Source organism: Cygnus olor, chromosome 8, assembly GCF_009769625.2.
Source record: "Cygnus olor isolate bCygOlo1 chromosome 8, bCygOlo1.pri.v2, whole genome shotgun sequence".
Taxonomy (NCBI): domain Eukaryota; kingdom Metazoa; phylum Chordata; class Aves; order Anseriformes; family Anatidae; genus Cygnus; species Cygnus olor.
The window spans coordinates 17350886-17376913 of NC_049176.1; the positions used below are offsets into that span (position 1 = coordinate 17350886).

Sequence of the window (26028 nt, forward strand, 5' to 3'; positions counted from 1 at the left end):
CTCCGGGAAGGAGCAATGCTATTGGGCCGCCGGCTGTCAATCACCGGCGCTAGGGGCCTGTGCGGCGGTTGGCTGCAGCTTTCCGGAGGGGGAAAGGACCCGGCTTTAGGGCTGTCCGCTCAGCGCCGGGCTGAGGACGGGAAGATCGCCTCGTGTACCCCGCGGGGAAGCGCGGCTCTGAGCACACCGAGCCGGCCGGGACGCCGCCTCCTCGCAGAGCCACCGGCTGAGCGGCTTCTCCCCGCCATGCCGCCAAGCCTCCTCCTTCCCCCATCAGGCAGCGCTCCGGACGCCCGCACCGGCTGGGGTGCTGCGGCGGGCCCCCGGCGACGCTGGCAGGAGCGGGCGGGCTCCAAGATGGCGGCGGCGGCGGCGGAGCGGGGCTGGCTCGGGCTGCTGCTGGGGCTGCAGGCGGTGAGCGGGGCGGGGGGGGGCGGCTCCGGGACCCGCCGGGGGCTCCCTGCCCGCTCCTCGGCGGGTGGCTGCGGCCGGGGCTGCTCCGCCTCGGGGCTTTCGCCGTTTCGGTGCCCCAGGGCGCTCCCCGCCTCGGCTCCCGGCATGGGAGATGGGGCGCGGCCCGTTCGCGGGTTGGGTTCTAACAACTGCTGTCAAGTCAGCTTGTGTCGATTGTTTTCCGGCCCCGGAGAGACTTCCGTTACAGTTAGCGGTGTCGTCGTTATAGTGTGGTGCGGCAGTGAGGGTGCTAAAACAGAAACAGAAACTGCCGGGACACCCAGCTGCTTCCTTCTTGTCCGGTGCAATTGGGACCCGTTTTTGCTTTCCTCCTGTCATGTGTGCAAGTGACTTTGTCAGCGTCCTGTAGGAAAAAGAACAAGAGCTTTTTGGCTGTCAAAGTAGAATAATAATTTCAAAGTCATTTTCTATATTTTATGCTTTTCTATACATCTTTTTTTTTTTTTTTTTTTAGCGAATACATAGAAACAGTAATGCGGTACCTGTATATTTTTCATTCTAATCCTTAAAATTTGCTGTCACGTCAGTGCCATGTCTGTGCTTTGGCTCTGGGATGGCCGCTTGAGGGCAGGAAGTGGCTTTTCTCTCTACCTTAGCCTGGGTGCGTTGTATGTATGTTACACTATGGGTGAATGAAGGAAAGTCCAATTTGCTGAATGAGGAAATTTAAGTTTTCTTCTGTAATCTTCTATTGGGCCAGCATAATTCTTTTGACTTTTTCTCTGTTCTCATCTGCTCCAGTTTGTTGATAACCTCTTACTGTTCTCTGAACGCAGGGATGCGTGCAGATCCTTTTGTTGGAGTTTGATCCCTTGTTTTTTTCCCAAGGTCGTTCTCGCAGACTGAGAAGCATCTGGGCAGCGTGCCTCGCTCAGTTCCCTCCCTCCCTTTTCTCTCTTCCCAGTGTGCAGCTGGAAGGAAAGGCTTTAAGCAAGGCTGCGATAAGTCCCTGGGCAGGGAAGTGAGAATGTGAAAGCAAAAGCCAAATATATTACTTAAGCGCTGGGGTAGTTGGTAAGGTTGTTTTGGCTGCTCACTAAAAACAGAACTGGTGTCCTACGCAGAAACCATGTAATTGACTCACCTATGTTAATTGACTGTTGGTAAATCAGAATTGAGGGCTTTTATCTACACTTTCACTTTTGGTATGTGATTTTTCCTGTAATAATGCAAAAATGAAATTAAAACCCTACTTGTGTGCGTTGTTGAGCAGTTTGGTCCACTTCCTCACTCCCTGCTTGAGCTTTTCCCAAGCTTGGCTGTTATATTTTTTTCCAAGTGTGTTTTCAGTGATAGGAAATCGACTGAGGTTGTTTTGCAAAACATGTGTTAGAGAAGTGTACCTGTGTGGATTTCAGTTGATTTCCTATGGTTTTTTTCTATTGTTCTTTCTTTGGAGCTAGCAATGGAAAGACCCTAGAGTTGTAGAAGTGTGCATGAAAGTGGCAGGTCTGATACCTTGAAACACACATGTTGTGAATGATATCTAGAGGTCACTGTTAGTTTTAAGACCATTCCTCAAAATAAGGTGGTGGTTTGCACTTACGAGCAGACTGTGAGGTGGTATTATAAAATGGTCACCAGAGACTTAATTGTTCTTTCTACTTGTTAAGGGACTTAAAAGCTTCCTCTTTAAAACAATTAATTTAATACTAAAGTATAACGTTGTATTGATTTTCAGGTAAATGTATATGGAGCACAGTTGTCATCAGAAGCCTGCAGAGAACTGGGCTTCTCCAGTAACTTGCTCTGCAGTTCTTGCAACCTTCTTGGGCAGTTCAATCTAAATCAGTTGGATCCGTTCTGCAGGCAGTGCTGCCAAGAAGAAGCTCAGCTGGAAACCAGAAAGGTGGGTTCTAGACTAAATCCTTTGTAGAATAATTTAACACAAAAATGTTTCTTATTTTTTTTAATTTCTAAATATATGAGAATCTCGATTATAATCTGAAGAGGAAAATGCAACATACGTATGGTGTAGATTTGCAGGCTTGCCATGCTGCCCTACAGTAATGTCCCAGTCTGAGCAGGGGAACCTTTGGTTCTCCAACAGCCCGTTTCTATTTGCAAAGTAACTACTGGGAGCTGCGTGCAGCTTCTTTTGAATCGAAAGATGTATGGGATTTGGAGAGGACAAAAATAGAGGAGAAGGAGCCTGGAACTGCTGATCGCAGTTATTGTATGGTCTTCGAGCCATACGCAGTATGATGGTCAGGACTGTTCCGTTCAGTCCCCAGGAACAAGAGGCTGCTGCAGCCGTCAGGTCAAGGTCAGCTCCTGCAGGGGCAGGAACCTGACAGAAACAGGACTGCTGAGCTGCTGCACTGGTTAGAACAGAAAGGTTGGGATGAATGCTCAAGAGTCCGTGCTGTACTTCAATCAGAAAGGCTAAAGCAAGACCTCTATTGTAACTGGGGTACGTAAATAGCTATCTTGCCTAAGGTGTTGAACAAGAATAAATTTTTACAGAACTCTTGAAAAGAACGCATGCTTTTAGATACATTTTAATTTAAGGGTGCTCTAGAATGCATAGAACAACAATCAGCAGGAAAGTAGAGATCTCAAGGAGAAGAGATGCTGAAATTATTTTTAATGGCTAGGAGATAGCTAAATAACTGACAACATGGAATTAATCTAGCAGGCTTCTTCTGTCAATTAAATTCAACATAATACTAAAAAAATAAGTCTGTGCCTATGATTTTTAACAAAATCACTGATTACAGTGTTTAGATACATTAAATACCAAGAAGCAAGTGTTTTGGGATTTGAGGAAAGTTTAATTTCTGGAGAATGCTTCTGTTCTTATAAATATGTATGTATGTATCTATGCATGCACACACATACAAAAGCTGAAAACTCTGCAAATAAAATCTAATGAAATGTACTAAAAAGGAGTGTAGAAATGGGAAATAGTCTGCAACTGCGCTGTGGTTGTGTACTGCAACCAGTAACAGTAGTGGTGGCATCAGCAAGGCTTCCTGTCCTCACATGAGAAGCAGGTGCTTTTATTTGTTCAGGCAATGTTCCTACAGCTTATGTAAACAGTTGTATAACATTCTTCCAGTCTATGTAAAATACATCACAAGAACCTCTGGATCAGAATAACTTGTGTTGTCATTTGTTGGGGAAATAAAGTAGAGGAGGTATATTGCATTTCTGTCAACGTGAGTTCTGAGGATAGAAATCCATCTTAATTTATTAGTAATTTATTCAAAGACGTGACTTACTTTGTATTGTAAACATTATTGCATTAAAATCCAAGTTGGATCAAAATAAGAAGAGAATTTAAATTGATAGATATTTTTCTCATTATCCCGATTCAGACCTAGATTTCACACTCTTTGTGGATAATCACACTTTTGTGTAAGACTAATCAAGTACTGTTTTGTGATCAGGGCTTTACATTAAAAAAAATATTTGCAGTCTCAAAACTTTTTCCGTTTTAGTCATGCCGAATGTAGTAGAACAAAAACCTTAAGGCTGGAAGGAATCTCAAGGTTGCTCGAGATATTCCTTCACAGTGAGCTGGAATCTGTTGGGTATTCACAGGAGCCTAGAGGTGGTATAATCTAAGTTTGCTTTTTCTAATCTATTTGTGTTGGGTTACTCAGTTTCATATTTTTTTCTTGTGCTTTGTTGCAAACATGAGTAATTTGCTGCTGAATAGAAATACTGGATTGTTCTATCATTATGGTCGAGTGCTAAAACACAGCATCTCTTCTAACGTTCTTCTGAACACTATTTCAGAGTGTAGAATTCTTTATATGATTACATTCATGCACATCCACTGTTTGAAAATCTATTGTTCATATTTACTGCATTTTTTAAACTTGTACAGAGTAAATGCCCCTGAAGACCAGCCAGTGGAAAATTAGTATTGGGAGTTTTGAGCATGAATATTAACATCTAAACGGATTATATTCAGAATCATCACATTTTGGATTGACTTGTGGTTTAACATACTGCTGCTTGCCATAGGTGTCTGCATCTGGGCTTACGATTTTACTCTAAAATCTTTATTCTACTGGAAATTTGATAGTTAAGAGTGAACAGATGTTAAAAATCTTAAGTGTTTTTCCTTACCTTGCTGCTTGAAGAAATTTGTTAATCTTGCACTAAAAACCTGCATCTAGATGTAAGATATCTGGCTGATTAGCAACCTCATATGTTGCTGAGTTCCAGAGCAGTGGTGCTCTGGCTTTTGTTAGTGCTGTGACCGCATGCTTGAATATCCTCAGAACAGATGAACCTTTTTTCTGAACCATGATTCCAGTACATGACCTAGCTTGTTCATTATGTGAGCAGATATTTATTACCATCGTGTGGCAGCATGCTGATTGTCCATGTTAAAGACAGACGTGCATGCTATTAGATATATTCTAGGACAGACTTTAGGATATGCAGTTAATTCTCCTTAGAAGTATGTGGCAAAGGTTAGAAATCAAAAAAAAAAAAAAATTACTTCATTGCATGACTTGCACCTGTGTTTTAAGTGAGAATTTAAAATTAAAGGTAAGGAGGGATAGCATGTGTATCTGAGAATCTTTATGCAGCATCACTGCGAAGTATCTACGCCCAGTCCTAAAAAGTCCTAAAATACCTTGTGCTGAGTAGCATCAGGGCAACCCTGTGTGAGGTATGTTTGTGGGGTTCGGTTCTTTATATCCTTGACAGATGTTTATTAATCCTCATTTTGTTACTGGTCCAGTATTCTGTGAATTGACAGTGCTGAAAATACCTGCGAGGTGCCCCTGTTTCCCACTACGTCTTAACTTCTGCTGCCATCTGTCCAATGAAATATTTTCATTGCTTCATAACTTTACTGTAGGTAAAATGGAAAAATTCTTTTGGTTATTTTCTCTACTTCTAGAGATCTTGTATTCGGCTGCAGACTAATTCAGAAGCTAGCTTAAACAGTACTGCTTTAGACAGCTGCAAGTTTTAAGCCTCAGTCTGTCAGATGCAGAATACTGCTGGTGTGTAAAACACAGAAGGATGAAATGGAGGTGAAGCTAACTGTGCGTGAAATTGTAGTATCAGGAGAGATTGTCCATATTTTGCAGTAGATGAAAATAGCTGCGCTCCATCTGCAGCTTTGCTTATGCTGTGTGATCATTTCAAATGTAGCTATAAGCATATTCCATTAATTGTATATTGTAATCTTAGATTTATCTCAAGAACGTATGTCAAAATCCAACTTGGTTTTAAGAATTAACACTGGGATGAAACCTGCAATCCATTAAATGTCATAGTTGCATTGCGCAGGATTGCCACAAACCTTAAAAGTCATTAATATTTGTAAACGGAGCTTTGAAATATGTTTTGCACACTAACACCTTGAACTCAGCACTTTAAATTTCTATTGTTAAGTATTTCTAATAGTGTAATGCTGTGCAGTTTGCTGGCTTACATCAGCTGTAAGCAAAAGTTGGACAGGAAGTTTCAGACATTAAAATGTACGGCATAGACAGAAAACTGTTATTTCAGGTGCATAGGAGACGTGTTACCCATGTTGCTACTTCTAGTGTGCGATTCCACTGTAAAACAAGGTACACGTTGATACAGTAGTCTTTGTGCATACCTTTGAAGTATGCACATACTTTTTAATATTACTTTTTGCCCAGCTTCCACTAGATGTAACAATATACATAACTAAGATATTTCTGAAACTTAAAATGGATTATTATGCCTGAGAGAAACTTACCTTCTTTTGTTTGGCTCACTTCCACTGAAGGTTCATTTCTTCAGACAAACTAAGATTAAAGGCATCCATCTGTAGCAGGAAAGCCTTACTGATGGGAGAGCTCTTTATAGACTTACCAGTGAAAAAGGTGATGTGAGGGAAACAATAAAGGTTAATTTGCTAAATGTGGGTTACAATTGTTAATGTGCATCTGTGCTGACAAATGGTATAAGCTTAGCTAATTAAGTCTGACCTGCTTCATCTGGGTACCCATCTAGATAAAATGATTGACTCCACATTTGTTGAAACAACTTCAAAAAGTGCAGTTTCCAAATAAATTAATTGCACAAAGTCAAATAAATAGTTGTTGATTTCTGTTCTCAATGTTTTCTTTGCAGCTCTCCTAAGATGCTTTCTGTTCTTATAAAAGCAGAGATTCTCAACAATAAAAGAGATGTTTAGGGATTTTACTTCTAGAAGCAAGTAGATAGTTATGTAGCAAAGTTAAACAGCATATTTCAAAGTTGGAGCTTAAAAACTGTTCTCTGTCTACTTTTTAATGTTACCTATTCACTGGGTTCAAGTAGGCACCTGTATATAGGAGCCCTTCTTCTGGCACCCTTATCCTCTATTCCACTTTGCCTTTGTGCCTCCACTGAAGCTCTACAGAGGTCTAAATTTATGTAACTGCTCATTGCTCAACTTCTACATTTTCTCTCACACCTTTGTTTCAGATTTCTTGTTTACCTGGCCTTGCACGAGACCATTTCAGAGAGCAAAGTTAACAATCATGATCTGGTAGGAAGAGAAGTTGTTTGTGAGCTTTTGGGTTGTTGGTTGGAAAGTACAGAAATGTTTACACAATACTGCATAGAGGAGCTTGTTTAGCACCAAAACTGAAATCTTAGGTGGAAAACACATTTTCTGTATGCTAAAGTTAGTCATAATAATAATGTACAACTATGATATGTACATACAGAAAAGAAGAAAAAATTGACTATCCAACCTAAAGCAGTGCTCAGAGACTTTCCTGGTTAAGTTTTGAAGACTTCCAAGGATAAAGATTCTGCAATCTTTCTTAGTGACTTATTTCAGTGTTTAAGCATTCATGATTTCTTTATTCTTTGGAATTTCAATTGCAATTTCTTTTCCTACAAATAAATGAGAACTTAGATTCTGCTTCAGAAGAACAGATGTGTTCAGAGGAATATGCCTATACTATATATATATATACATGTATATACATACATACACACACACACACAGCAGATTGCATTTCAAATGAACATTTTATTTATACCTTCTTGTAGGTAGGAAGACCATAATGAACACACATAAGGGTCATCACCTCTCTCTTTTTTTTTAATTTTTTTATTATTTCTATTTTCATATAAAAAGCCCATCTAGATTTTTATGTAGTGATTCTCAGTAGTACTAAGCTATAAGGTAAATAATGTTTTAAATATTGCCCAACAACTGCAGCGAAGAGATAGGGGATAAATTCTCCAAAGGAACTATTTTTCCTATGTGTTGCCCAGTTGCCACACACACACTGTACTGTATACCCCCTAGTCACAGGAATAGCAGTAAGTCATGTATAACACTTTTTTGACTATTTGATTCTTTGTTTCCAAGCTGTTATTTAGTTAGGCATTTCATTCATATGATAATACGTTGTGAATGAGAGGAATCTCTTTGTAGCTAAATTTACCTATGACGACACTTCAAAATGATCTTTATGTAGCAATGACTTTAATGGCTTTCTGCATTACAGAACATTAATTCATAATGTTCCTGGCAGTGAGACTTTCTGGCTGCTGCTCTCTTAACCCACAGATTCTTGTCAATTTTCTGTCTTGAGGCAAGGGGAAGACTAGAATAACTTTGAAAACTTCCAACTGTCCATACAAATATCCTGAGTTCCCTCCCTCATAGAAGGTAAAATACTTTATATGTTGGTGTATAATCCTTTATTTTAACTAATTGAATTTTCTAGTAAAAAATACAAGTGAACTGGTAGTTATGAGAGTTTAGGAGAGACCAAAAGAAACTTGCACCAGTCTCTCCTCTTTGTGACCTCATTTCTCAGGAGAACAAATACTTATAATAACGTAATGTATTTTACAAAACTTTGTTGTCACTTATGCTGTAACACCATATTATGATGATCAAGGAGCAGTTTCTGTTAAGTACAATTTTTTCAGTTCTATTTGATTTGATTTACTATTTGGTTGTAAACACCAACAGTTCTATGGCAGCTGCATAGCAGGAACATAACTTTTCTTTTGTGCAGTTTTTACTCTGAGTAATTGTGATTATGATACAGTACCTATTGATAAATGAACCGCTGACGGAAGTTTGTCTTGTAGAAATTACTTCAATTCCCTTCCAAATACCAGGATAAATGTTATTTTCTTTCAACTATGTCAAGGTTTCTTGTTATTAATCAAACACCTATTTTAGTTGGACCACTAATGTTAATGGAGCAACTATTTTTACAAAATATTTTTACCTAACACTGTTGTTATGTAAGTGGTGTTTTATTATGTTATAATTACCACTTACCTTTATTGGGCATGTCTGCCTTAATGATGGTGTGGTTTCCTTCCTCTCAGCAGTGAAGAGCCATCTTTATTACATCAGTGTGAACTATTACAAGATACTCATGTGCTTACAAAAAGCTTTTGAATGAAATTTAACTCAAGTCGTAGCTTTGTAAAAGATGAGGGAAAAGTTCGGTCTTTGTCACAGTAGCCTTCGAAAGCATCCTGTTAGAATGCTTTAAAAAAAGCGAAGATATTTTTATAGATACAGACATGAGTCAGCATGGAAATCATAACAGTACTTATTTGAGACACCAAAATGGACACCAGTAATAGTCTTGAGAATCTTTCTTTCATTGCTTGCAGTACTAAACTCACTTTCATGAACACTAAAACAAGTGAAGCATTATTTTAAAATGAACTAACTTACAAGTTAAGCATTGTGTAATGAACTGACTCGTCATATTTGTATGCCTCCGCACTGAGTGATACATGTCATTCTTGGGAATGCTTGAGCACAGGAAATGCCTTCACAAGGGAGTCTGGCGGACATCTGCTCTGGATATGATGGGGTAGTAGCAGTAGGAGATGTGAACAAGTATTCTTTTTGTTGTGGGCTTTCTAAGTGATGCAAATAAACCTGGGTTTCTTGCAAAAGACACCTTTGTTTAGAGTTATAAATGAAGTCTATTTATTTTATTTTATTTTTTTATCTAGCCATCTAGACAGCAGCTGTTTGTGCCAGCATGAATCTGAACTTTTTGTAGCAGCACAGTTGGGCTTCAATTACGGCAGAATTATAAGCTCAAAATATAAGCATCAGTGCTTGAGCTGTTTTCTTTGCTAAACTTTATTTCTATCAGTTATTGGATAGGAGTTACAAAGTGGGAGTATTTTGTAATTACAGTATGTCCTATATATTTTAGATTCCTGCAGTGATCTTGCTTCCGTAGAAATCCCTGTTTAAAAGGAAGAAATAAACTGGAAGAATTATTTGCAGTAATGAGAACTGAAAAATGCTCACATTACCATTTGGTGCACTTAGTTCTTTGTGCACATATAGAAAATAATTAATTAACAGAATGTCTATCTTTTATCTCTATTGCATTTTTCTATCAAGAATTAGCATAAAGAAACTGTCAGTATACAGAACCACTGTAATTGTTCAGTGCCTTAGTGAACATACAAACTAGCATCTGAATCTAAGATTGCTGATTAAATGTTTTTAAAAGAATAATGAATGGAGACAGGTTAACTGAAATTCAGAATCTCACTGTTCAACATTTTCTCCATCTTTGTAACTCCTCCATCTTCAGACTTCCATGGTTTAAGTCCAGAGGAAGTTAATTATGCAAGATGGTATCTGAGATTTTTATCAGTTTTTTTATCAGATTTTTTTAAAATCAAAATATTTATTTTGGGGTGAAAAATAAGCTTCATAAATGGTATTTTTAATCTCTCAAGTGTTGTTTCATAGCAGTACTGGGTTCTAACAGTCAAAGCTTTTATCTTAAATCTAATGTTTACTGAAAAATTTGAATGTAGTTAAGTGAATTCCTGGGATAAACAGATAATGCAACGTAGTATTTTTAGTTCCATTTCCTGTGGAAGTAATGATTAGTGATTGGTTCAGGTCAGGCAAGAAGTCATAATTTCCTTGCAAGTGATTAGAGTATTTCATGTTCTAATCATGTGTATTTAGACAAATAATGAGTTGAACCTAAATTCAGAAGATCCATATTCTGAAATGCAGATGTACTCCTGACCATCCATAGTGCCTGCACAGATGGGTGATGAAGTTTTAGTAAAATTGTCTTACTTTGAGATTCCAGTTGTCTGGTTTGCTTTTATGATTTGTCACTCCTTTTTCAAAAAGGTACTCATTACATTTCATAGTGAAAGCTTATTTTCGATTACATGTATCCACAGTTCATATTTTAAATCAAATATGAATTTTACTTCACTTCAGAACAGTTGTGTTTTTCTGTGTCTGAACTTGCACATTTGTTATGAATGCACCTTCTAAAATAAGAGCAGAGGTCTTAATTTTATACAGAATGTAATGAATTGAAGTAAAAAAAATTATTAACTGAACTTTTAACTGTTAACCTATAAGCAGTAGGGGCTTCACAGTTAGAAGGATGTGATTTGGAATACAGAATTGACAACCATTTCTATTAAATGCCTAGCTTTACAGAATGAAGTTCTCTTTTAGTAGCAGGAAAAATCTGTTGCTAATTTATATTGAAGATGCAGCAAACTATAGAATCAATTGCATGATGCAGAAAAAAAAAGTTTAAAAATGTGGCAGTATACAAGATTAATATATATTTTTTAATTTAGATGCTACATTGTAAAGAATTGAAATGAACTTATATTTGGTTTTAATCACATTGAATTTGAGTACCTTGCATAGCTGACTCTAGTGATTGCCATCCAAGTGAAGCATCAAGGTTAGCCCTGCCTTATGCTCTCCTCCAAGACAAATAGATTAAGTATTTGATATTGATCCTCAAATTGATAAATAACTAAACTAATAAGTTGTATTTTTAATGTTACTAACAGCTTCTATATATTTTTACAGCTTTACGCAGGAGCTGTCCTAGAAGTATGTGGATGAAAATTGGGAAGGTTCCCTCAAGTCCAGGGTAGGTAAAAAGCCAATACTGTTCTTTAAAATGTGAAATACTGTCACAGCCGAATGACAAAATGCGCTTTTAAGTGCTTCTACGAGTAGTTATAAATTTCATATATTACATCAGGAAAGTTGCATTGACCTGAGACTCATGGAACTGGTCTCCATTAATTGATAGATGAAATTATATAGTGTGCTTATGGGACTACTTTTTTTTCACAGATCCTGCAGTGTAATTGTTTTGTCAGTGGATAATGACAATCAACTAAAGTGAATAGAATACAGCAGTGTAGAAGGGAAATCAATACCATCAGTGTGTGGGGGGAGGAAGCTGCAGGAAAAACCTCCGTGAGAAATTTCAACCTGGAATTTTGTTATAAATGAGGAAAGAGCTTAGGTGACGGCAGTGCTTTTTTCAGTAATGAAGTTCCTAATACTGTACTTAATATCAGTTGGACATAAGGAAAAAAAGACTGATCTAGCTTTAGAAATAAAAATGCACAAAAGCGCATCTCCATCTATCATGGCCAGTACTAGTATCACCCCATTTGAAGGCTGATTGATGAACAAGAAATAAAAGAATTTTAAACCAGGTTGCAATTAATCTAAGTTATGCTGCTTTAGATTCTCCTCCTACCACCTCTACCTATACACAGGTCTGTTAATTGACCACAAGGCTAGAGGAAAGATACTTTCTGTTTCCCACTCTTTAAAACACCAAAACAAGATCAGGTTAAATGGCTTGTACTACTGAAGGGTGTGTGAGGAAACTACGTGTGTTAGTACAGGTAACCACGTTATCTCCATGTCCATTCGAATGTGGCAAACTTAAAGACATTCCCAACTGTTGTTATGGATGTGAATTTGTAACAGTCAGTGCTCTTTGAGCTATAGGTTGGAAGGAAAAGGTAAGTGTGATAGTCTGACTCCAGCCAACATCATGTCCTACTGAAAAATTTCTGTAATGAAATATTTTTCCTGTTGGGTTTCCCTTAAAAAGAAATTGCTGCATTATAAATGCTGTACTGTAAAATTAATTCCTATATTATATGTTTTCAAATTGTTCTTTATAAACCAGCTCTTAAATACTTATCATTCCACCGAAGTAGAAAACTGAAAACCTAAGTGGCAAGATTCATAGGTGAAGCAATATCTTATACCAGCTAACACAGAAAATGTAACAGTTTTTGGATGACATGCATAAAGCTAAGGCCCTGCAATAGAACACAAAATTAGGTGGACCAGTGACTAACCCAGAGTATTTAAGTTGACTTTTCAGTGGCAGCGCTGTTCTGTTCACAATGAGATAAGAGATGACAATGTCTAGACTCCTATGTTTTTTCCAGTATGTTTAACAAAAACTGTAGTAGGCTGTTTTTCTTTCTTTCATTGACCATTTCTTTCACATCTTGGCATTCTCTTTGTTCATCAGGAGGATAATTCTCACCTCACTCTGTATGACTCCTAGTTACACAATGAATGTGCTCCCAGCAGATGTAACAAAGTCCTTCATCCTTGAACCATGCAGTATGCGACTACATTAGATCCTCTCACTTCAGAGAGTCAGCAAGCACTCTGTTGTACTGCTCAGGTTCTGCAAGTGAGGGGATTCTTTTAGCGAATGAAATGCAATGTGTTATGGGGCTGTACTTTCATGTAAGACCACTTATTTCCTGGTTATTTTTCCTCTCTAATTCTTAAATACTGGTCAAAGAACTTTATAAAGGTCCAGTCATCTTAAGTCTTTCATTTTGTAAAAAAAAGTTAGTAAAATTCATGCTAAGAAATGAAGGATGTTATGGTAGGAGATCTGCATTTCTTATCATAATCTCATAATCTTTTATACAAAGATGATTACAAACATACAAACTAAATCAATACTTCAGATTTAGAAATGTCTCTAGCATTGCTACTCTTGTGTTACATATCTTGTGTGTTAGTAGTAGCGTGCTTCAGTTACTCCCTGTTACACATTTAGTCTTTTTAATTTTGAATTTTTAATATCAGTTGTATATACTGCAAAGTTGCACAAAGTACCATGCAGTAGCATGGTTTGATAAAATATTAGTCTTTTGAAAAATCCTAATAACTCATGTGCTTCCTAGTGGTAATATTTCAATATGTGAAACATTTAAATGCATCATTAAAAGACTTGTAATATTTCTCTTATTTATTGCCAATGTGATGCTGAAGAAATGGCTGGTTATGACTTGTGCTTTTCTAGCATTAAAATCTGAAACCGATATGATAAGGACAGTAAGTTTTTAAATCTCCTCCAGGCCTTTCCGATTTGAGGCCATTACATTTATTCCGATGTGTGTGGAGATAGACAGGGTTAAAAGTGCTTGTCCATGTGCATAGTTTGAAAACAGTTTGAAAACTAGTGTGAGATTTTACTGCTAATGCATATTGTCTCTCATTCCGATATTAACAGATGAGTTTAATTTTTTTCTCCAATAACATTTTGTATTTTTCCAATTACAGATCAAGCAGATCTTTTCTCCTAAAGCAGGAAACTAAATACTGTGAATTATTCCACATGTGTTGTGTAGAGATCCTTGGTAATCTGGATCATGTCCTTAATATATAAAAGTAGATAGTCAACTCTTTTTTCGTAAACTTTAAGACTTATTTATCTAATGCACAGACCTGCAGCTTAGTATGGTGAGATGTGGAGTTGTGCCCCTTTGGGGTCGGAAAATTTTCTTGCAGTACATCCTATCTCAGAGAGAGCAGCACAGGTATGTGCATGCGTGTACATAGACCTGCAGTTTGGGCATGAGCAATACTTCCATTTCTCAGTAATCTCCATTTAGGATTCTAGGTCTTATTTCCAACAGACTAGCTTTCACAGACTTTCTCAAAACAAAGGGTGGTTTTTCTGTTGTAGTGTATTGACAGGCAGACCTTAGATCTTTACAAGCACTGTTCAGTGGTAGGTAGTACCTGTCTTTGCAAAAAGTGTGGCACTGGGTAGGCTTTGAAATGTTGATACTTACCTGATCCTTCTCTCCCTTTCGTGTGTACACAGGATAGCCTTGGAGAAGTTCATAGGCTGTCTTGTGCTCTGAAATGTGACCTTTTAGTTGTAGTCGACTGGATGGCAATCATGTCTGCTCTGTAGGCTCACCTCAGGGTTGCCTTCAAACAGAAGGCATATGCTTTGGTATTGCACATGTTTTATAACAGCACAAGGTGAAGTGATTTTCTTAACGTTATGTGACAGGACAGTTGCAAAGCAGGCAGTAGAACAGCTTTACTTCTAGTCTGGTGTTTAATTCACCAAAACATAGTGTCATTGCACCAAGCTCAGAGTTCATCTTACAGAAATCAGTGGAAAATGCCTTTCCTATTCACCCATGGATGGATTGTATTAAATACTTATTTCTCCGCAGTGTGTTATTTGTAAAGCTGCTATGGGGAGAGGAAAATTGGAAGTTAGCTAGGATTTTAGTATTAAACATCGAACTATTAAATGGTGGTGTAGAGGTGTGCAAGGAGCCCTTAGACATAGGCTCGTAGGAAGCAATAATGTTAATGTCAGGATAGAGAGGGGAAACTGTTGGGGCAGTGCTGGAGGTGGTACGTGTGCGCTGTATCACAGGGTAAGCAAGCAGCTGCATGTCACACTGTGCACTGTAGCTGCCTCTGACTTCCTAACCCCATCAGTTCCATTCAGTGTCTGTGTATTCAACCTAGAGCATGATTTTGTGAAAGAGGGAAAAAAAAGCTTTTGACAGGATAATCTGTATTTTTAATGCACGTCAGGATGCTAGTTTCTCAATTTAGCTTCCAAAATTGAAAATATAGAAATTAAGTTATTTATATAGTGAGTGTTATTCTTTGTTGCATCATAGAAATTCAAGTGACTAATACAGAAAGTCACTATGATGAGCATTAGAAATAAATACACCATTAATGGAAAATGATTTTGTTCTAGCTGTCTAAAATTTCAGGAAAAACGTTCTGTAGTGCTTCAGCTTTCAGAAGATTTAGACATTTGACATTGATACGAGTGTGCAATAGCTGCTTTTAAAGTGACAAAATGTAATACAGACTATAGAATACTTTCTGCTTCCCCCTAATTCTGTTCACATTTCATGCGAGCTTGTTCTCTCTGACACTGCAGCCAGAGAGCAGCCACTCATGTCCAAATGAGCTTTCATCTGTCACTATTAACAAGTCCTCACACCTGCTAAAAGCTTAAAGTGCTGTAACCTAAGTTAACCCCTGAAGGCTATTCTTGAATATAATTGAGTTTCACAGTCCAGATTTGCTTCTGAAACTTTATCGACTTTATGGTGCTATCTTGCCATTTCTCTATAAGTTGTGCAATTAAATAAATTCCATATACTAAATGCTTCTTAAAACGTCCTTTCCATATGAAGTCCTAGACAGTGATGTCAGCTTTAGATTTAAATTGAAAAAACTGTGGGGAAAAATCCCCGTGGAATAGTTCAGTCTGCTGTGGACTTGAGAAACATCTTTGCTGCTTTTTTGCAGTTTACTACTAATGACAGCCAAGACAATTAACAACTCAAAAGGACGTGAGAAACACTGAAGTTGAAAATGAGTCTGAGTTTAATCAGAACTGAACTCTGGTGTATGAGCAAGTAGTGGTTATTTAGTGCTATTTGAAATTGTTCTATGAGTACAGCTTGCAACATGACAGAGTACAGTTCCAGAGAAAGAACATTTTTCCCCTTCGGGCATCTACTATAGCTAGGAGCTTATTGTGCCTTTAAAAAAAAATTGTTTACGCTGTGTAGTGATTGGTGCAGCAGGCAGAGTATATGGTTTTGATCTGTACCAGGAGCACAGTGGAAGAGGGAAGAAAATAATTGTCACTGTATATACATAGTGAGGAAATGTTAAGGTAACTGTCTTCAGTAATATAAAGAGAGGTATAAAGATGTCAGGGAACATCTTTACAATTATTGAGGAAAGTACTGTATTTCACAAGGCAGCATGAGACTTCAGTCCTGAGGTTGCACTCATCTTCATGCACCAGCTGGAAGCCCTGCAATTCATGAGAGATTCATTGTTGTCTAACCTTGAAAAAGCAACTTAACATGCAGCCAGCACCTCCGCAAGAGTCAATCCATACTGACAGCGTGCACACTTGGGGAGACTCTGCTGAGATACCACGGGAGCGTCCTGGCTCCACTTGATGTCAGTACAGATACTAAATTCAGCCTGGAGCATAACTGGAGTGTAAGAAGGAGAAATAAAGACTAAATAAATTTGAAATACTTTTAGAACTCAGCTATTCATTAGGCTAAAGTGTTTGGAAGTAGAGGATTGTGTTCATGCTTTGCCCTGAAATAAGTCATGTTGTGAATATTATTTTTAAAGTTAACGTTACCACAATGAGGGCATTGTGTCGTAGGGATACGGGAACTGTGCTGCTGTCAACAGCAAGTGCTGACAAGCCCTTCAAGTGAAGAGTTCGTCCATCAGCAGGCCAGCTCAAACCTGAACTTCTCTCCATGTAGCTACATGACAGGCCATAGAGTCCCTCTTGAAATTCCTAAAGGCAATCAGCTTTAAGAGCAGAGGAGTTACCAGCTTCTCTTCTCATTTTCTATTCTTGATTTCCTGCTGTTTTTCAACATGCAATCTTGGAGATCTCTAAGACAAAATTATTCTTCTTGTGTGCAAGAATAACACCTCTGCCCACAGTTTCCTCTGTGCCCTTTCACACACACTGCTGCAGCTTGTGTGCAGTCTGCTGATGGTGTTTGTTTCATATTTAGCCTCCCTCACAAAGCTTCAGCCAGATTTTGATTACACTAACAGTTTTCCTCTCATTTGCGTTTACATGGGCTGGGCTTGTGAAGACCGTCAGTTGTACATGCAGATAAATTTATTTTTTTTAATTTAATGTTCGCGCTAATGTTCAATGAAATTTCAGGCAAATATGAAGCTAGTTTGGAATACTAGCCAAATTAGGGTTTTCCTTAGGCATAATGTTAATATTACTAGTTTTGTGAGGATATTGAGAATTTTACCATTAGAAATTACCTTCTAAAGCCTCATTCCAAAAGAAATACTTAAGGGAATACTAGTTTGAATATAAACTTACTCCATGCAGGTGGAAAAGTTTGATTCTCTTTATTTCTTTTCTCCAAACTCTAGCTTTTGTCAGGAGTGATAAGCCAAAACTCTTCAGGGGACTGCAAATCAAGGTGAGTAGTAACCTAAGTTTTTTGTTGTTTGGGGCGTGGGGAGGAGGGATGTATACTAAGAATTAAACTTAGTAGAAACAGACCTTTTGTGGATTGTTCCTTATTTGCTGATCAAATCATCCTTCAGGAGGGGATGTATATTTGTTTTGCCAGTATAAATCTTTACAAGTTTCTGCTGCTAGCACTAATTGGCTTATTGCTAAGTAACTGGTACCAATTATTTGTTGTCAGTGGGGCTTTTTCAGGGTTGTTTGTTGTTTAAATCCAAGAAAAGGTATATTGGAACCCTTAAGTAAAAACAGATGTTAAAAGAATGTGAGGAATGCTTGTGTTCTGACCTGACTGTGGATATCTTGTGTTCAGTTGAGCTTGTTCTGCCATACTTTCAGTTCCTTTTTTCCTCATTCTGTTCTTCCCTCATCTTCTAATGGAGCTGCAGTTTCCATACATTCAGAGATTTTTAGTTTTCTCCTTTTTCTCAGATCTTCCTCAGTATGTCTTTGATTCTTCTTTTCTTTAGTCTTCAAACATCCAGCTTTAGAGCACTGCATATACTGAACGGTGTTTTTTATGACTGGTGCATAGGCAACATCGCATAAGCTGCGCTGCCTTAAGCTCAAGCAATTTTTTTGATTTGAAGATCTAGTGTAAAACTTCCTCTTGAAATCCTACGTGAACTTCCAGCATACTTCACAGATATACATCTCGATTCTCACATCCTTGTGCTCCCATCTCTCTTCACCAAATGGCACCATCTGGAGTCTCTTCATACTTACGCATGGCTGCAATAAGTGATTTGTCTTCTCAGCAGCAGATTCCATCTAAAACAGATTTCCTCTCTCTGTCTCATGTATTCATGTCTGTGTGCCCTCCAATTTCTTTCAAAAGCACTCTCTCCTTCTGCATGTATGAAGGTTTCATTTTTATTTTAAACTCTGGAGCTGCATTGAACATCAAAGCAGCTTAGCCTACAATTGGTATGGAGCATTAACAGGAAAAATGCCCAAATGGGTCTGGTATCTATTTTACAAGAATTTTGGAAAACCAATTAGAGGTGCTGCTAGCTTCATTAAGTGAAACCAACTAGGTTAGGTCAGTAAAAGGGTAAAGTAAAATACTCCTAGTGAACTCCTGTTTTCTATAATCTTAAATGGCTAGATCCTTCCAGTGCTCTTAAAAGCTTTTATTTGCATTATGTATTTGGGGGCTCAGTTTTCACAAGTATTATGTTACTAGCTAAGCCTATAGGCAGACTTTGCACTGTAAAATTGGCCAGAAAATTCTAAAGTGGTTAAAAAAAATAATCTATTGATTAGATTAAAAGAATCATTCAGCTGCTTGATTCAAAAATCAAAATTTAGTAACTTAAAACAGTTAAAGCACAATACCTTCGTTCAACATACGGTTTATGGCATTATCTCACTGCACATGCATTAGTTTGTGTGGTGGGCCAAGGAAAACAAGTAGTAGATGTTTGACAGAAACATCTTTTTTTTTGACTTGTTCTTCCACTGTCCTCTCTTTGACATTGAATGTCAAAAAGTTGTAAATCTGAACTGAAGCTGCTCTTTACCCATTTTATTTAAGGCAAGTAACTCTGCTCCAGATCTTAAGGTAAACGTTTACTGCTCTTAAACTAATGGTATCACTCTTCTGGACTTTTTCTTCTACTCTTGATTTGACATCTTAAACTGATTTAAATAAATTGGGGAGGGATTTAAAATGGAGAATACATTTCCCAATCCAGAGTAACTGGCTTATTTCTTTCTTTCTTCAGTATGTGCGTGGTTCTGACCCTGTACTAAAGCTGCTGGATGACAATGGGAACATCGCAGAAGAACTGAGCATCCTCAAGTGGAATACAGATAGCGTGGAAGAGTTTCTAAGTGAAAAATTAGAACGTCTATAAATCACTGCTTTTGTTCCTGTTCCCTTTTCATGTCTTCTCATGGTAATCATCTCAGATGAAGTGAGCTACAATTGAAAAAACATTCCAGCTTCTATGTTAATTTTAAAATATCTATTGTGCTGTACTAAACATCTTGTAATTAGAAGGGGAAGCTTCAGCACACATCTGACAAGTTGACAAACAGAATAGCTTGTCTTAATATATTTCAGTTCTTAGTGCATTTATCACCAACGAAAGGCTTTGTTTCAAACTTAATTATGCAAATATCACTTTGTTATAATTAGACCTGTTTTTACAAATGCTCTAAAAAACTAAAGAGCTTCAAATAATTGAAATGGTTACCATGCTCTTTGCGTGCTGCTCTTTGTAAACGTGTCAGAACCAAATGCAGCGTAATATCTCCCAAAGAAACTTGACTGCTAGTGCCCTCTTCTTTTTGTATTTGAAATGTCCTTTTTATAGAAGCATTGTTTACAATGACTATCTAGTTCACAGGTTTTGAAGCTGATGGAGGAACTCATGCTCTGGTACAGTGAAACATTTAGTAAGCACACTTTAGTGAAGACTACATAGAAAACCCGTGAGGTGTATGCAAGTCAGATGTCAGGTGTGCTTTACATTAAGTGTTTTGCTTCAGAAAACATGAGACAGAAGGAAAGGTTTTTCCAGGCTTGCAACTTTCACAAGTTTATTCTATCAAATGAATTTATAAACTGTTCTTTTAAAATGTTTTTCCTTTCTCATTTGAAACTTACGTAAACAAGGAATATAGATAGTATGTATGTTAGTAAGTCAAATCTATTATGACTTGTCAAGTTTTTTTCTCACTTAGAGTGAATAAACATGGCGAGCACGGATAATGTGTTTTTTCTGAAGCTTAATTATCAAATAAATCTTTCCTTTAACTACTTCAGGCTTACCGGTTTTTGGTTGGATGGGTATTATGTTATAGCTTGAATGGGTACTCAGTTTTTCACTTCATATATGAATTTTGTATCTCGAGATTTATTTTCTTTACAGTCTACCACTTTTATTCCTAACTTAAGAAGAAATCATCAGCTTTGTAGCAGAACCAGAACAATAACTTTAAGACTAGAACACACTAAATATCAGAAGTAGAAGCTCTAAAAGGGATTCTTTAGACCTAGCCTTCTGAGTTTTTGTTCCCTGAAATATTTTTATAAACTTTTAGAAGGTGCATACAGCTTGATCATGATGCTATCCACATTCTTTTATCTTCCACTTTTTATCTCTGCCTTTCACTCCTATCCTTATAAAACACACTGCTCATCTCCCAGATGATTCAGCGTGGGACAGCTACAGCAGTAGTCACTGCTGTCTCAGCAAAAACAAATGATAAAAAAGCACAAATCTTTGCAGCTGGTGCTAGCTTATCAGTCGTAACATGGATTAATTCTTGGGACGTGTGATGTTCTAGTCAGCATATGGGCTGCAGCCAAAACATATGGCACTACTCCCTATTTTGGTAGTAAAAATATGCTGCCATCCACTGGTCTTTTAATATATTGACTATATCCCACGCTTATTCCAACGTTTGCCAACAAGGAATTTTGGTTTCTGCATTGATGACTTACCACGCTATTTTAACAGAGTATTTTAACTATGTCCTTGCCAGCCTCAGAGCTTCTCTACCACTCACCAGAGGGATTGTTCGCTTGGTTTGTTATTTACCAAATATTTCTCTCAGCTTCTCTCCATATTTCTTATCTCAATGTGACTGCCCAAGGGGTTTCTGACTTTTAACCTACCTCTTCTTTTGATATGTTCCTGCTACTAGCCCAATATGTTCCTAAACAAACTTCTTCCAGCACCAGATCTTTCATTCCTGCACTTGCTTGTCATCCAGTAAAGCAAGGAACTCACTCTTGTGGCAGGCAATAACTACCCTGTGGTAGAAGAGAATGACAGACTAAAGAAATTCTCCTCCAGCATAACTAGGTTTCATGCCTGCAGCCCCAACTGCCTTCCTACTGTTTCTGTAGCCTCTTGCTGCATTTTCCTACAGCACTTCTCACTTATTTTCATCAAGGGAGCATAAATGAATTTTTCTTCAGTTTTTCTCCTACATTCTCTACTTGCTGAGTCTTATTCCATGTGCTAATCTTGCCTCATAATACAGATATTTATTGTCTTAGCTTAAATCCATGCACAAAGAATAACCCTGTTTCCCTGTATATTGGGAACACATGTAGAGGTTTTCCATTCTCTTACTGAGCTGTTGAACCCTGAACCTATTAAGTCTGCCAGCCTCTAGCAAGAGCTTAATCACCAGTGCTTCTTGACCTGTTGACTGTTCTGCATACTTTTGAAGTATCATCTTTACATTCATGTTGTCCTTGTGTTATCCTTTCTCATTCTATCCTTTAGGTGATACACAGGTACCCTGGCTCTACAGATGAGTGCTAAGAACATCTAACATTGTGGCAAAATGAGCTGGACTTTGTGTCAAAAGAGGAAGTTGGAATGGGGAATCATTTATTTTGGAAATTCTTAAGTTTCTATTTATCAGTGTGGGTTGTTTCATCCAGTCAGCAGCTGTTAAAATTCAAGAAGCTCAAAAGGTTATTTTGGCTTGTAGCAATTAACTACATAAAATACAAGGCTTAAAGCTCTCATTTAAAAAGGAAGTGATTCATTTTTACTTATAAGCACCCAGTGCTTCATAAAAGACATTCACTCAGATTTATGTAAGAACGATTTAGTCTTATATAACACTCTTATTGTGCCAAATCTTGAATTAATAAAAGGAAGAATAAAAGCAGCAAGTATGCATGACTAAGATGAAACAAAGTGTCCATCTACCCCTCCTATCTTTAGGAGGAAGTAAGACAACTGATCTTGCAGGAGATATCATCGCTTAGAAAAAGTGTTGTACAATCCATTTTGTGCAGAGATACGGTAACGTACATGAATTTGAAGCTTAGCATACAAGTTTCTTGAAGGGGTTTCCTGGGTACTTGCTTCTTGTAGCTTTGTCATAGGTTGCTGCAATGTGAACATGAACAGCAGACAAAAATTGGTTTCAGTTCTAAGGGAAACATTCCAACAGATATTAAAACCATGGAAAGCAAATAAGTATTCAACTCGTTCTGTTTTACTGTTTCGTCATTAAGATAGAAAAAGAACACATAGCCAACCTGATGAAGAGTGCACAAAAATGGGTTTGTTCAAAAACCCAACCCCCCCCTTTGAGAACATCACTTTTTCCTGAACCTGAGTTTTCAGTAGCGAAGTACATGTTCTATTTCCTTCAACAAGGGAGATTAGACCAAAACTACAACAAAATCTTGCTTGTCACTATGCTTCACTAGCATGGAAGTTGGAATTTTAGAGATGAATCTACTCTCTACCTGTTAAGGCTAACGGGCTCCAATCTAGCTTCAGAGAGTTTCGAGAGTGTATAGGAAGCAACAAAATACATTCACTTGTTCTTGCAGTAAGTATAAGGGAAGTTAGACACATTACAAAATTTGTATTTGATAGAGGTGCTTTGAACACTTGACAAAGGAAGTGGACTTAAAAATTTGTCAAATATGCCTGGGAAGGGTCCATCACATGCTAAGATACAGAACACTTGTTAGAAGATAGTTCTATCAAGAACTGCTAAAGACAACACTGTTTTCTGAATTTCTATGTTTTTCCTTAAGCTGTTAACAGTTAAGATCCAACTCAATTATCTTGAACTAAATTTGCTGTCATTTCTAAGAAAAAGAGCCTACAGGACAAGATAGTCAAGGAGACGAAGAACAGACAGCCCCGCTGGTACGGTACATTATTGAACAGCTGTGGTTCTCAACAGCAGCTTCCCTCCCAAGTGCACTTATAAAAAGTCTACACAGTTGATAGCTGGAGAATATTCAAAGTATATTTTTTTTCCTTATCACTTGTCACGAAGGATGTACAGAAGGAAATAAGTGATGAAATTACTCACCTAGTGAGCTTAGACAGGAGACAAACTACAGAAGCAGAGCCTTTTGCATTTGTTGATTTAAACAGCAACCTTGGCACTAGGCGAACATGGACTGGGTCAACGAGTTCCTGGGTACCTCAGTTATGTTTTAAATGGATTCCTGATGCTGAAAGAGGCTTATCAGCTTTGTTGCTGTCCAAGAAGCAAGGTATTCAACTACGTGTTTCAGTTGCACATTTGTACACTGAAAGCCTTAACTAAAGCAGTACTTGTGTCCACTAACAGATTAAACAAGACTTCTAAACACTGAGAAATGGAATACATGTTTCCCACTACTAAGGCAACCAAAATCAAGAGTTGACTGATTTCCCAATGCATCAACCAGGCACTTCTATTGAGTCATAGTTCATTTTACCTGCTATCGTGCTATGCTGTCAAGCACATTTCTTTCAGAGCTCTTGCAGCAATGCACAGTGGTCCCAGATGACCTAGACAGCCTAATGCATAAGCTCTGAGCAGGCAGTAGCAACATGCCCTCGTGTATTCCTACCAGTAATTTTCCAGTAAATTTCCACCTATTTTCCTTGAAAATACATACCATGCACCACGTCTACCAGTCCAAAGTGGTATTAATGGCATATTAATTGTGCTTCTTTTGAAGTTTCCAGTAACAGTATTTTATCCTGACAGTCTTCGGAGGTTATATATTCCTAATGTAGTTTAATTGTTCTGTAGAAAGGGAATTGAGCCTCGTGCATAGAAGTTCACAGAGCTGCTGGGATGAACACTCTGGTAAAAGTGGTAAGTTTGAGTAGGTCTTTACACCACGTGAAAGATAGGTTAAAGCACATGTAATCGTGCTTCAGGATGTTTTAGTCTGACTTACTGTACACAAATAAAGCAAGGGAAGACCTGCTGGTTTCAGCATCATTACAAACTATAAATACTACAAAGGGATCTTAAATAACATGGGAGGTGCCAAGCCCGTACAATACAGGTGTAAACCACATCTTTGCTACAGCACACTGCAGTTGTGCTTTCAGAGCTGCGTTTTTGCCTCTCTGAGTGTCACCTGCTCACTGCTTTCAGATTGAGATTATGATCAGGTCACTTGACTAGACAAAGTTACGTCCTTATCCATTTTTAGAATGCAAAGACACTGTTTGCTCTGAACACCTCCCAAAAGTGACAAAAAAGATAAGAACATTTTATGTTAGAAACGGGGAGGAGGGATAAACAATTTCATAGCGACATTTAATAGTCAGTGTTATGTATTTAGGAGAAACAAGGACGTTAACTGAGGGCAGCATGACAGTAATAACTGAGCAGGAATTTGAACAAGAATGAAGTTTTTTAATAAAAATCAATGGATACTACTTATGAAACTTCATTATCTTTTCTCGTAAACAACTCAGGGTTTCTATTTCTTTAGCTATCCTAAATAAAAGGGGCGGGGGGGTAAAACCAAGCTAGTAGAATCAAACCACAGAGACTAAGTACTTCTGCTTTGTCTTCATTTTAAGTGCCTGGTTTACTCAGCAGCAGGGAAGTAATCACTCTAGTGAGTCAACAGAGCACACTCTAGGAGTTTCTTAGTTCTCAGTATTCTTCCCAAGATTTTACTCTGGTGAAAACCCAATATAAATCATGCCGGATGGAATGGGAAGGAGTAAATCAATCTTACAGCAAAGCCACAAATTCATCTAAGAATATATTTGCTAGTTTCTGTATAATGGAAGCCCTCAGGAGAGGCTGTGCTGGCATTTGATATATAGGAATAACTAGATAATGGATTTACAGTGCAGAAGTCTTAACATTTCCAAAATAATCCACTAGAGCAGCTTCAAGTTTTTCCTTAACTGTACTTCTAGATGCATCCCTCAGTAAGTTTAATAAAGTTTAATACTATTATTTGCAAGCTTTCAACCCTGAAAAGACACTGGAAGATATTCTCTTGATAACAGCCTTTTAAGGTTGGATTTAATTTGGTTAGGTAGAAGCCTGGCTCCCATGCTGAATTTAAAGTGAGATTTTCAGGACAGCATATCGTTTAGTATTTGAGAACAGGGTGCAGCCAGGTGGTTAAGAGATCACGATGTTTTTCCATACTTGGGGCCAGGCTATGGTTAGGAGGGCAATTTGTGTTTTGGTATAGCCTATTTTTTTTAATCCAGTATTAACTTCATGTAATTTCAGTGGAATGATGGCCCAAACCACTGACTAAAGCATTCAGCCCTGAAATATGGGCAAAAAAAAATTTCCACGTTTTGCTGTCGTAGAATTTATGTAATTTCAAGGCCAAGCATTTATCAAAGCTGTTGCTAGGCTGTAGTCCTTGACTAGGCTATAAATCCCATGGACAAATGCACATTTTTGGGGCAGAAGGATCAACGCAGAACAAGACAGTTAAGATAACTTTCTACTCTGCCTTTCTCAGCGTGCAATGACTTGGTTTCTCCAATACCCACACTTCAACCTACCCAGCCCAGTTTCTAGAAAGCACTGATCTTCAACGAGGAGAGGCCTTGAGAACAGACATCTTTAACCAGCAGCTCTTCAGTGCTGTTAGGACCCCCTCTGCAGATTGTGTGACTTGTAATGCTGCCAGCTTGTTTTCCCCCTCCTCAGGCTGGCAGAGCACAGCTGTAACACAATGTGACAAACCCTA

At 38.0% G+C, this 26028-nt stretch overlaps 1 protein-coding gene and 1 long non-coding RNA gene across 2 annotated transcripts in view; one reads left to right on the plus strand and one right to left on the minus strand.

Annotated features, from left to right (window-relative positions):
- On the plus strand, positions 1 to 20335 carry SELENOF (selenoprotein F). The gene is made up of 5 exons (XM_040564848.1): positions 1 to 414; positions 2156 to 2323; positions 11282 to 11345; positions 17471 to 17520; positions 19298 to 20335. Exons 1-5 carry the CDS (start codon positions 16 to 18, stop codon positions 19427 to 19429), a joined length of 813 nt encoding a protein of 270 aa, XP_040420782.1. The 5' UTR covers positions 1 to 15; the 3' UTR covers positions 19430 to 20335.
- Positions 19871 to 26028, minus strand: part of LOC121073679 — an 11109-nt gene continuing 4951 nt past the window's right edge. Inside the window, exon 2 of the long non-coding RNA XR_005821863.1 lies at positions 19871 to 22435. This is a non-coding gene — a long non-coding RNA (uncharacterized LOC121073679). The remainder of the gene's footprint in view (positions 22436 to 26028) is intronic.